Source organism: Rhinolophus sinicus, chromosome 14, assembly GCF_057876585.1.
Source record: "Rhinolophus sinicus isolate RSI-liver-muscle chromosome 14, RSI-T2T, whole genome shotgun sequence".
NCBI classification, from domain to species: Eukaryota; Metazoa; Chordata; class Mammalia; order Chiroptera; family Rhinolophidae; genus Rhinolophus; species Rhinolophus sinicus.
Window position 1 is genome coordinate 152496645 of NC_142514.1, and position 13573 is coordinate 152510217.

The window sequence follows — 13573 nt, forward strand, 5'->3', positions numbered from 1 at the left end:
ATCTCTTAAAGGTAAAAAACAACTCTGGGAATGCAAGGCTCAGTCCTTTCAAGCTGCACGTGAGTGATCAGAGACTGAGCATTTTGCTTACTCAGACTGATGGCTTTCTTCTCCAAAGGGCGGTCCATACTCTGCCTTCCACTGTTCACTTTTACTTTTCAGCCCACTGCAAGGTGCTTCCAGCACTAGACTCAAATTCCTCTCACAGTGTGTTCAATGACCATCAAGGTCAGTGAACTGTTTTTATCTACAGACCTTATGTCGTCCTACATCTTAGATAAGAATGGCTCCAACGCCCATCTCACATCCTAGGGACAGTCCAAGGGCTTCCCCCAGCCACCTCTTATCACCTTGTGTTTGACTTCTCATCTTTTAGCTCCCTGCTCCCCGGTGCGACCCCACCCCCAAATACAGGCCATTGTGTGTAGCAGAATTATGTAGGTTTGTGCGCTGCCAGAAGCAGTTACATAGAGACATTTCACAACCAACAACTTATAATTGCTTTATCAGTCGCGCAGCTTTTGGAAGTCCCTTCTGTGCCCCTGACATGAAGGGTTTCTCACTGGCTGTGCCATCTTTCGGGTTCCCTCCCACCTTCCCCTTCCATTTTTCTGCCTCCTAACTTTAAAATTCTAGCCCTATTAAGAATGGCAATTCAGGTTTGCCCGTCTAAGCTCATCAAGATGCTCAGTGGAACCAAAGGCCACTCTCTGCTACTGAGCAAAAAAAAAATCAGCAGAGACTCGAGGTTCCAGACTCTCCTTCAGGGGTGCCAGCCTCCTCGGAAGGCACCACCCCCAGGGAGAAGTCCTTATTTGCAAAACCCAGTGCTGCCGACAGGACTCCTTCCAAACGCAACTCCTGCCCCACACTCTGGTTTTCCTCCTCCAACTCCTACTAGGCTCCTTTGTGGACACTCTGCCTTTGTCCACCCCTCGGGCTGGAGATGCCCAGGGTTCCGTCTCTGTCTGCTATTGTTCACACTAAGCTAGGGATTCTCAACCCTGGCTGCACATTAGAATCACCCGGAGGCAGGGGGTGTTTTTAAAACTCCTGATGTCCAGGCTGCAACCAGATCAGTGGAATCAGATTTCTGTGCATGGGACCCAGGCCTCAGTAAATATCAAACTTCTCTTATATACTGGTATCACCTGGGGAGCTTTTAAAACATACCGATGTCTTGATCTTACCCCAGACCAATTACAGTGGTACCTCAGTTTTCGAACGTAATCCACGAGTTCTGAAACATTCGAAAACAGCCGACAGCTAGGCCTCAGGATCTTGCACTCAGTGGAAGCTCTGTGACATGTTCAACTTCCGAGTTGTATTCAAAAACCGAAGCATTTATTTCCGTGTTTACGGCGTTCATAAACCAAAATGTTCGTCCACAGAGACGTTCGAAAACAGGTACTACTGTAAATCAAAATCTCTGGGGCAGGGTCTCAAATAATCAAATGATGCAGCCAGGATGAAGAACCACTGCTCCAAGCATTCCAACCTGAGTGACGTCCCCTACTGCCACGGACTCAGTTACCACGTCTGGGGCAATGATTTCCAACTCTCTAACCTGAACGAACCCATATTCGCTATAAACCACTGGTCATCTCCACCTGGCCACTCCACCAGGACCACACTCCTCGAGCTCACTTCTCTCTGATGCTCACCCCTTGTGCGTGGCCCCACATTACCTGTTAACCAAGCCAGACTTGAATGTTAAATTAACTTCAAGTCCACCTGTGGCGCTTCCCACTTCCAGACCGAGATAAACCAAGTCCTACACCTAGCCAACCACGTATCCTGTCCATCCCGGCCCCACGGTCCACACCATCTTCTCTGCTTTTGTTTAGGTCTTCCCTTCTCCCCAGACTATAACCACCTTCTGCTTGATCATTTTCTCCTTTCGGGCTCTTTTCCGTCTCAATCATCTTCCATATTGTCACCGGAGCAAGGAGTTAACCTAAAACAGTTCTCAGTGTTGATATGGGGGTGGGGAAACATGGACACCCTTGGTGGTTTATAAACTGAAACAGCATCTTTGGAGGGCAATTTTGTAATACACATATCTATCATAATACGAATCACATATATCCTTCGACCCAGTAAGTCCACATCAAGTGATTTATTCTTCAAGTGCAGTTGCACTTGTATGCAAAGTCAAGTGGGCAAGGATAGTCACTGCAGCACACGGTAAGTTCGTGACAGCACGTTTGCGACCAACCTAATTGTCCATCCAAAGGGAATGGTGTGAAGATCACTATAGATCAATACGATGGAGTCCCCTGCACCATTTCAAATTAATGATATGTGTCTATATGTGTCGATGTGAAAAGATAGCCAAGATACACTATTATTAAACATATAGCTAGATACACATATACTGATACAGTAAGTGAAAAGGGCAAAGAACATAGTTTCTCTTCTTTTTTTTTAAACACAGCGGTTAGTCTTTGGGAAGTAGAACTAGGTTTCTGAAATAAAACAGGGAGGACTTAATTTTCGGTACTGTTCGGTATTGTTTGTATTTTTTACCTTGTGACCGGAACACTGGTTATCTAGGAGAATGACACACCCAGCTGTGAATTTGGTGATGAATTAGTAATCGGTACAGAGAAAATTAACTAATAGCATGAAAATTAGCAACACCAGGGAAAACAAAAAATTGTACGGCAAACAAAATGTAATCATAATATACTATATGGCCCAGCTTTGAGTATCTATACTGTCATAATAACATAAAAACTGACCAGTGATCTAAACAAAAATAAGGCTATAAGTATATTGTGAAGCTGGGATAAGGGTATGTCTTTTGGAAAGGAAACGTAGAGGGGGAATAAGAGACTTAAATCCTTATCTCCTAGACTAGAATGTCCATAGATAACTAGAACTACAAAGTCAAGCAAGAGCAGTATAAGTATTTTATTTGGAAAGATGGAGGTAAACTGGGAAAACTACTGAAAAAATCAAAAGTGGTTGCCTCAAGAGGCAAGAGTCAGGAGTAGGGGTGAAGAGGGGTCCCACTACCTAAATCCTTTAACTACATAAATGTATTATTTTAGTAAAAGAAATTTTTTAAACAAGGGTAACCAAAACTGCCATTTTCATTTTGGATGAGGTATATCAGAATCACCTGGGAAATTTCTTCAACATATACCTGGACCTGCTGTGTTAGAACTGGCATGTAGAATTGGCTATCTAGTCTGAAAAAAAACTCCCCAGGTGGGTTCAGATGCCTCTTTCCTGCTAACACCCTTCGATCTACCATCCTGACTATTACCTGGTATCATGCCAGGCTCCAGTTTCAAGTCCATCGATGGCTTTCATGAGCCTTCAAGATTAAATCCAAACTCTTCAGCAGGAAACACAGCCTCCTCACCAGAGCCAAACTCTTGTCCTTCCTATCTGCCCCTATTTCTGCTTTCTTCTACTTTTACCTCCCTTAGCAGCCCCATATTGAGTTCAGTTCCTGAGAGCTGTTACATCCAAGAGGGAACTATTAACTTACCATGAGTAGCTTCTCTCTGACTATACTGTCTCCTTTGGCTGGATCCCCTTTTGTTGCTAACTTCTAAGTGTTGGGGTATCATTTATGTGCTGATTGCTTCCATTGAGTTATGTCCAACCAGACCTCAAACCTCAACACCACAAGCCACAGCCAGCTGCCCACCTGACACCTCCCCTTGGATAGGTAATAGGTTTCTCAGACTTCTATGTCCAAAACGGAAACCCTGATTTCCCCTGAACTTATTCCTTAGCCTTCCCCAGCTCAACAACCATTAGCTGTTCAAGTCAAAACTCTAAGGATCCTCCTTGTTCCTCTCTTTCTCTCATCCCACACATCCAATTTGCTGATAGGCTTTGCCGTTGACAAAATGTACCTCAAATTTATTTCTATGTCCACCGTTACCATCCTGGACTCTTGGAACAGCCTCCTCCTTAGACATTTAACTTCTTTGTGAATTATCCATCAGATTACATCACTTACCATTTGAAGCCTTCCAGGGGTTCCCCCTACTGCTCTTTCAAATAAAATCCAAGTTCCTTACATCGGAGTATGAGGACCTGCATGGCACAGCCCCTGCCAGCTTTCCAGCCTCAGTCAGCAAGAAGGCCACTTAGAACTACCTAGTCCAGCACCGAGAACAGCAGCTTCCCTCCCCTGTGTCCTTGGGCAGTAGCTTTCTGTTTTTGATAAAAGACCAACTGTGAACAAACAGAACTGACACCTGTTCCCCTGTGGTTTCTCCACCATCTACCCTCACAACTGCTCAGGTGGACCAGATTAAAGAGGTTACACAACCCACACATGCACACCACACCCACACATCTGAAAGCAGGTCGCGGCTACTCCCCTAGGAGCACGGCTGCCTCCCGAGCCCACAGGGGGAGAGTCTGGGCCGCTCCAACAGGGAGAATGAAGTTTGGCATTTTCGCACATGTGAACCGGGCCTGGGGCAGACGGGGTCTGAGCTCTGGCACATCCACTGTGGCCCCGCCAGCCCCTGGGGAGCTTTCTGAATGCACCATGGCCTTTCTATTTCCTCTCCGTTGGTGGTTTGTTTTATAAGCCTGAGGATGGAAAGGTGGAGGAGCTGTCCTCACAATGAAAACAAAATACAGTGGCTTCTGGGCACGATGGGGAAGCTGGGTGGCCCTGAATTCTTCACATCCATAACTGTGTCCTAATTCATCTAAAATTATAATAAAATACAGACAGTGCTTTGCAAATGGCAAGGATATGTTTCCTCTAAATAATTAAAAACCGCTTCTTGGAGGAACGGGTATGATAAAGCCCCTGTCAACAGTGCCGAGCACAGCGCCATGTGGCTGAAGTTAAAACGGGTCTGTGTTTACTCTTCTTTCTACAAATATTTCCCAGTGTAGAGAAGGAGCAGTGTAAGAGGAGAAGAGGAGTTACTATCTACATGCGGACTGTCTCAAGGCACGCTCCCTGGGGACCAGAGAAGCCTCCTGATGTAATCTCGTGCGGATTTAGGAGGCTCACAGACCCAGGTCTGAACTCGGGCTTTGCCTCCTGTCTGTGGACCCTGGGCAGGATCCTTCACTTCTCCAAGCCCCCGTTTCTTCATCTATAAATGAGGGCCACTGCTCCCTCCTTGCAGGGATGTTACGGGGATTTATGGAGACAATGGTGGTAGAGAGTTTGAGGCCGGCATTATCCACCACATGCTGGGTAAATGACAGCTACTGTTATTTCATTATTATGCTCATGAACGGCTGTGATCCTATTACTGACCTCCTGCCATCCCCCTTCTGGGACTTCGCCCAGTGTTCCACCTGGGCCAGGTTGCTCCTCCTCTGGCTGGGCTTTTCATGGTTGGTCCTGGGAGGAAAGGCCCGCTGGTATCCTCCAGTCCCGTTCTGCTCTCCTGGGCCATACAGGATGCCATTCCTCTCTGCCCGCTGGGGCTGTGCCTGTTGGCCTCGCAGGCCACCGGGTAAATCCACGAACAAGGCATCCTCCTCAGCGGGTGAGTACGGGGACCTGGCCTTGCTCCTGTCCCGCTTGCCCTCCAGTGGGTCCCTCTGGGAACGGTACCGTTCTTCCTCTTGCTCCCGCCTCTCGAAGCCAAAGGAGTCCTCATGGCGGCGATAAGGACAGTCCCTCGCATGTCTGGGTCCCACACGGCCACACTCACGACAGGCCTCTGCATGGTTGGCCTGGGGGACTGCCTGCTGCTCCAGCTTCTCCATGTCCCTGCGATGACAGCAGAACATTCAGCCGTGTCCAGACAGCACAGCGGGCAGCCAAGACTCCCCAAAGAGCACACTTTACACTCAAATTACCTCCAGGCCTTTGCCTGGGCTGTTCCCTCTGCCTGGACCACCTTTTATGACCAGTCCCTCACTCTGCCTCCCTGACCTAATACTCCTTTGGGATTTAGCTAAAATGTCACCTCCACCAGGAAACCACCCCAGCCTCAACCACCAGGTTTAGATTGGGACCTTAGCGGACTCCACTGTCACACTGATCACACTGGAGCATAATTGCATGTTTACTCTTCTAGTAGCCAAGAGACATGAGTTCCATCGGGCGAGAGGCCCATCTGGCCAATCATTGTACACCCAGAAATTCTGTGCAATGACTGGTAGGAATAGGTGCTCCGTAAATACTACTGAATGAATAAATGATACATGTGACATTGCCATGCCTTTCCCTTTTGCATCTGTTATCTATTTGTCTGGGGCAGTCCAGCTTGAATAGAAGGCTCCTGAGTCCAAGGCCTCTCCCACCGGCAGCTGACACAGCCCAAAGTACAACTGTCAGCAGAATGAACGTCTCTGCAAGATGAAGAGAATAGGCACAGCGATCTCATTATATGACCACTTATCGATCTCATCAGGAAACTGCTCAAACAGAAACCCATAAGAACACTGACCTAACAACAACTCTCTGAAGTATTATTTGTCAGAATTTACAGATAAGGAAACTAAGGCACAGAGAAGATAAGTGACTTCCCCAAGATCATACAGCTGGAAAAGAGTGGAGCCAGGGCTTAGACCCAGGCAGGCGGCAGAGCCCGTGTGCTCTTGCCACTGCTGTCTGCTGCCTCCCCATACGCATGTCGGTGGTCTAGATATTATACACGCAAAGCTGGAAATTGTAAAGGAGAATGGGGGAGGGGGTGATAGGTCAGGGTGTGAACTGAGGCTAGAGGAAGGGCTTCTGGGGCCTAGAGGAGTCCTTGTTCATGGTCCGTCTCCTACTCTAAGCTGCCCTTCTCCCCACCTCCTGGAGGCAGGGTCCTAGATATGTCTGCATCCCTGCTAACTGGTACCTGCTTCCAGGAACACAGCAGTACTCTACAAGCTTTGCAGAATTTAGATTGGAGAGGCAGGGGAACACACTCCAGCCTAGCCCAGCAGGGCCAGAAAAATTACCAGGGACCCTTGGATGGGGCAGCCAGTCTACTTGTACTCCTTGGTAAAAAGGTCCTGGCCTTAAGACCCATTACTCCTCAAATGCCAAGCCAGAGGATTCTCCATTGCGTACAGCAGAAATGCTGCTGCGTTTATATTTAGGTGGCCAGACCCTGTGTGTTCTTGCAACAACCTCAGAACCTCAGCTACCAATAATCAGCACAGATCCAGGGCAGAACCAATCCAGTCTGGGAGGTAGTTAAAATGTCAATATAAAGTGAAAATACAACCCTCGTACAGGGTCTGCTTGTTAGTGTGTTAGGCCTGACTGTTGGCCTGAACCTGAGCACGGAGAGCTGAGAAAAGCAATGGCACATCTCACTGCTCATGTGCTCGGGACTTTTCCATAAAAACACAAAGCTTTGTGTGTGTGTGTGTGTGTGTGTGTGTGTGTGTGTGTGTCGAGGGGGGTGGGGGGTTCTCCTTTTATCCATCACTAGGGGGACATCCTTACCCCACCTCCTACCCCTTTTCCTCGTACCTGCATTTCAATTTTTACTTCAGGATCACCCTCCCCCACTCTCAGTCCATGTGGTTTGGGTGCTGCTGACTCTACTCATCCTTGTCCAGCTGAGGCTCCAAAGTCTTGCTGATTGGTTCAGAGATTGACACATGACCCAACCCAGGCCAATCAGAGTTAGCCCTGGGACTTTGGTTCGAGCTGGTCTTGAGTTGCTACAACTGTGTGGGAAGCAGGTATGTGAGAATAAAACCAACACTTAGGAAAGCAGATGGAAAGAAACAGAATCCTAAATACCTGGCCTGAGCTCCTAGATTTAGCCATACCTAAACCAGATATATCCCTGGGCTTTTTGGTTGGGAACCAATAAATTCTCTTTCTCACTTAAGCTAGTTTGAGTTTGGTCTATTACTTATAGTGGAAGGAATCCTATTATATCATTTTATAATGACATATTTAGACGATCATCTCTGAGGGCCCTGCCAGCCCTAATGTGGAATGGGTCTATAAGCTCCAGTAGTAGGAACACATGGGAAACATTCAGGGGCCTACCTTATTAGAAAAAGCAATTCCTACTATAAATTTATAAAGAGACAACTCTGTCCCACAATGTACACACTATAGGTTTTAACTTTGTCTTTCCTTTCTTCCTTTAATTCTCTATAACCATGTCACTGTAACCCCAACCAGTAGACTTCAAGTTGCCTCAGTTGGCCCTTATATTCTTGACTCTTTCCCAAATTTAGGACACGACTCACTGGGAATGTGCTAAGGCTGCTGCCTAGAAGATTAATGCTCTGGCTGCCCTCTGGGTCACACCCTGGTCAAGTCACCAAAGCTTTGCAACCTGGTTACTCCAATGGTGAGACCTGAGTAACTAACTACACCTCCTAGTTACTCACCCCACCCCAAGATAAACAGCACTTCCTCATAAAAGCCAGACAGTGAAACAAATATGCCACCTACATGCATGACATTAGAACTGAAGGGAAAAGGGTTTCCTCAACTCCAGGACCCAAGGGTTGTGGTACAATGTCTCAGCACAACCAACTGTAATGTGGATTTTTCAATTTTTACTGATAAACCATCATGTATTCACTGAGCCTCTATATATCCCCAACGGGATGGGTGCTTGGGGGTATAAGAATGTAGTACAGAAAATAGCCTCTGACGTCTAAGTGAGACGGCCTTAATGCACAGGTGAATCATGGAGACCATATTTAATATTGTTCTCAAAAATTGACCCTAAATTATGGTGTTTGCCAGGCTTTTCTAGTCTTGGAGCTGATTTATAACTATAAATCTTAGTCTTTACTGTGTGTGTACATATGAGGACATACACCCTCGTGTATGCCAGTGATTCCCGAAAATAAATTTGATAGGGAACAATATCATTTCTTCAGATTAATACCAGCATTTGCTGCAAAACAAACCTTCAGAGGGTGGCTAAAAAGAATGGTAGTCTAGTTGCCACCTGGCAGATTTCTCGGCCCTAAGACTTGTGGTTCTGAAAGCTCCTAGTCCCATGGCTGCTGGGACAGAAGAAGAAGATGCTCTTGTGCCCATGTCCAGGTTATGGCTGCAGGTAAGATCCCCCATCTTTCCTGACGTCAACATTTCACTTACTAAGTTATAGGGTTTAAGGCAAAAATATTTTTGGGTTTTTTTTTCCCTGTCTCCTTGCATTCCCAACAAGTTAACACATGACTTCTCAAATCAGGAGACCTGTCACAAAATAGATTTGCAGTGCTCAATGTAGCATAGTGGTGGGAAAGAATGAGCACCCTCAGCTGTCCATGGCTGCGCCATTCAGAGAAGGTGGCTGTGCAGGGCAAACATATGTAGTGAAGATGACACAAGCCTTTCCGGTGCAGGTCATTACCATTCACTGTAAGCCACTGCAGTCAGTGACTGTTCAAAACGCAGGGAATTCCTGACATTTGGTGACCACTGTGGCCACAGATGTCACTTCTCAAGCATGACGAACCCAGAGGGCATAGGAGTTAGAGCCATTCAGATCTGGATTCAAGAGCTGCCTCCACCCCAGTATAAGCTGGGTGCCCTTGGGCAAGTCCTTGACCTCTCTGGTTTCAGGTTCCTCATCAGCAAAATGGGGTCAATAGCCCCTGCCTCCTTCGGAGGTTGTGAGGATTGAAGACAAGGCACAGAGCGAGCACAGCACTGTCTGGCACACAGTGTGTCTTCAAATACAAATATGTGGACTCGCAACATCTATTCTCTCCTCCTTCCTTTTGCCCCATTTTTTTCAAAGCAGCAATACGCTCAGTGAAAAACCTTGTATTTCCCAGTATCCCTTGGAGCTGATCCCAAACCTTGGAGCTGAGGGTGATCATGTGACACAGATCTGATGAATAAGATGTACAGTGAGATCGCTGGGTGGGTCTTCCAGGAAAGTCTTTAAAAAGACTCTCTTAGTGGGCTTAGCTAACCCTTCCCTTCTTCCTGCCTGGAATTTAGATTCTGTGCTGGATAGCAAGGTGACAAAAATGAGGGTGAAAGCCACCTGCTAAAAGCTGGGTAAAAAGAAAGCAAGAGCCCGGGCCCCTGATGGTCTCATGGTGCTACTATACCAGCCTGTACTCCCTCTTTCTGGATTCCTGTTATGTGAGAAAACTAAAACCCAATTTGAGTATGCCATTCTCAACTGGGTTGTTCTATGACTAGCAACCCAAGGCAACCCCTGACTGCGCGAGGGGCTAAGCTTTTTATTAGCAGGGGTTGGCTCCCTCCATTTTCGGCACATCAAGTAATGCTGTATGTCTGCTTAGAGCAAATTCTTGTTTTCCACTGCAGGTGGGAAGAGAACACCTCTCGGACCAGGGATACTTCTCTCTTATCCTGTTTCTTCACAAGAATTTGGAAGTAAACATCATACCAAGCACTTGTGCACTGATTATTATTTTATTCTGACCCCCAACCCTTTATTTCACCAGGCTATAAGGAATGATGTTTCCCTCTATCTTACTGCTAAACACACCCATACCCGACACACATTGACTCTCAAAGACTCGGGTGGGCAGAGCAAGGACAACTTGGAGCGGGCTTGGACCGTGGTCCTGTTGGCAGATGCCGCCCTTCGGTTGCCATCCCACTGGAGGACCCCTCCCCCTCACCTTACCTAAGTGACCAAACTAGCAGCCCAAGAACCAGGGCCGAGCCACTGATACTCCTGGAGAGTTTGGTCTGAGCCAGGTCAGGTCAGGTGGCAGAAGTCCTGTCCTGGGAAACCAGCTCAGCTTGTGTTGACAGATGCCGAGTTCTGAGCACTGACCCTCCGTCTCAGGAGGACAGTGGGCTCAGAAGCCAGAACCCACCCTGGGCGCAGTTCATGGACTTGTACAAAAGGCTGAAGAGAAAGGGACCCAAAGTCTCTAGGGAGCCCTAAGGCAAGCTTGCTCACCTGAATGAGTTCCTAGCATTTGAGGAAGAAAATGGCTGACGTGAAATGGAGACAGGAGTTGGTTTCTTCTTTTTCCCCGAGTTAAATAGGTCAGTCCCCGTGGGAGGGGAAAAGATATCTGACTACCTTTCATGCTCTGCTCTAAATTAACAATAGAGGGCCTGACAGCTCTGACCACGTCTCCCCTAGAGAAGAGCAAGGCTGAAGAATAAATGAAAACCCCAGACTGCCTCTTGCCTCAGTGGAGTGGCTATTGGCGAAGCCCCTTGTGAAGTTTTAAGGATTGAAAAGAAGAAAGGACATATAGTCAATGTCTGCCAGGTCTCTTCACTTTGTTAATTCCTGCCTGGAGAGTCCTTCCCGTTTCCTTCTACCTGAGCAAGTCATGTTCAACTATCCCAGCTCAACCTGAGCCGGCGCAGAGCTCTGCACACGCCAACCTCACTCACTTTCCATCTCCCTATAAGGCAGCCACCGTTCCAGGTCATTTGTTTTTGTGGCCAATGCTTGGTTATTACCATACGTTGGCTCCTTCTGTGTGCCAGCATCTTGACACAGCCCACCTCTAATCCCTACAAAAATCCTTCTGGGTCAGTACTGTCAAGCCCAGAGAGGCTGAGGGCAGCCACCAGATTACTTACAATAAGTTGTCTCTACTGAAGAGACCGTAGCAGCAACAGCCATCACTGACTATGCAAAACCCTGAGGTAAGCACGTGAAATCTATTACCGCTTCTTATCGTACAAACCCACAAGGCTAGAGATGTTAGTACTCTCTCATGACAGGTAATGAAAGTAAAGCTCAGAGAGGTTCACCAGCTTGCCTTGGATAACGCAACTAGTGATATCGGCAGGACTCAGACCCCATCTGACCCGACCCCAAATCCCTGCACCTGGCTGAAAAACGTCCACAGATTACTTCTGCCAAGGGTCCAAGGGGCTTGTCCAACCTCAGGTGCTCCTGCTACACTTTACTTAAGTGATCATAATTTGGAAGGCCAAACATTGAGTTTTCTGAAGAGAGTGCAGATAGCCAGACATGTCGGGGCCATTTCGGAACAGGCCGCTTCCCCACACGCCAGGCCCACAGCAGTGCTCAGGTTGCTCTCAGGCATCCCGAGTCCTTATTTGAACATCGTACAGGTAGAGGTGTTACGACTGTTTTCTTCATCCACCCACCCACCCGCCCAGCCAGCCAAACATCCATAAACCCATCCATTCATTTACCGAACGTTTACTATGTGCCAGGGACTGCTTTCATTTTTAAGGAGCTCGCGGTCTAGTAGGGGTGACAATGAGAAAGCAGGCCGATCTAAGTTTAGCATGAAAGTTCTATGCGGGAGGAACGACCGAGTGCTCACGCAGGGGCATCTCACACACTGAAGGGTCAGACAAGGCTAAGACCTGACGGATGTGCTGAAGTTGTAACAAAGGTGAGGCCCGGGGACAGAGGAGCAAGGCCCAGAGGGATCCCAGTGCCTCGTGAGCGACCTCTGTCTGCCTCCCAGACGGCATCACAGTCCGGCCTCCCCGTTGCTCCCTTTGATTCGGCCACAAACCAAACTCACTGTTGCCTCAGGGTGTTTGTAAGTGCCGTTCCTTCTTCCCAGAACACTCTTCCTCGAAGTTTTGCATACGTGACTTTCTGATATCAATCAGGCCTCACGTCCACATCTTCCCAAATAGAGAAGCTGCCCCTGACCACCCTACTGCCTGCCTGCTACCCCTCCCCACCCCATCTCCCTACTTCACTGCCTTCATGCATAGATCACAATAGAAAATTGTCTTGATGTGTTTGCCTGTTTACAGTCTGTCTCCCCCACTCCGACCCAAGAATACGTGGGACTTTGCCTCTCCCTTGAACACCGCTTTGTTTCTCAGCATCTTTAACAGTGTCTAACACATGATATGCCCTCAATGCATATCTGTACTATAAAAGACTAAAAGGATGAATGCATAAATTCACCCAGTTCAAGAAATTCAGTATGGTTGGGGCGTAAAGAAGGGAATGGCAAGACATGAGCCAAAGGTGTCTGCAGGAACCAGACGCATGCAGCGCTCAAAAGCCCTGCCAAGGAAATTGGATTTTACTCCAAAGGTAACTAGACTGTAAGTTCCTTCAGTTCCAACACAGGACTATAGTTACAGCAGAGACTACAGAGGTTTGCAAACTGAGAAAAGAGATAAGTTGTCTTCTGATAGGCCCTCGTATCTAGGTTGCTTGTCAGTTTTGTGAGCTATGAAGACAAGCCGACCTCTTGCTTAGAGTTTTAGCTTGTTAGAGTGGACAGGCCTCCTAAGATAAAAGAGAAAAAGCAGCCCAACGGGGGGAGTTGGGAAGACAGATTTCAAGGAGGCTGCAGGGAATCAAAAACCAGGGTCCAAAGTCTGGCAAGTGGAAGCACATGCAGATTGGGGGGCAGGTGGGTTATGAACAGAAGGAGGTGGTTGGCAGCAGTGCTTGGTGCCCCATCAGCATGTGGTGTGGGTTCTCAAGAATACTTGAATGAACGTCTATCAAGGGACCCTGACGTCTGTGTAGGAAACAAAAGGACAAAGGAAGGAGGCGCAGCAAGGACACTCAGCTCTGCTCCTGGGTCAGAGGAATGATGGAGGAAGGGGCTGGAGGAGGAGGAAGGTGAAGAGCAGGCTGAGGGGCGGTGCTGCAGGAGCTGGGATTGTTGGACCACAACTCACACTGCTAGGGGAGGGGCCCATTCTGGCAAGGGAGACCGTGCAATTTGCTCACAGGCG

The 13573-nt window shown here is 47.8% G+C and overlaps 1 protein-coding gene across 14 annotated transcripts in view; it reads right to left on the bottom strand.

Moving 5' to 3' along the window:
- Window positions 1-13573, bottom strand: part of PLEKHA7 (pleckstrin homology domain containing A7) — a 204137-nt gene that overhangs the window by 41866 nt on the left and 148698 nt on the right. For 12 of the 14 annotated variants that reach the window (XM_019746620.3, XM_019746619.3, XM_019746623.3 and 9 more), the window contains one exon: window positions 5255-5716. The exons of 1 other annotated variant lie outside the window; for it this stretch is intronic. In XM_019746620.3, coding sequence (XP_019602179.3) covers window positions 5255-5716 — 462 coding nt within the window. The remainder of the gene's footprint in view (window positions 1-5254; window positions 5717-13573) is intronic. One more of the 14 variants, XM_074336073.2, reaches the window with a different exon arrangement.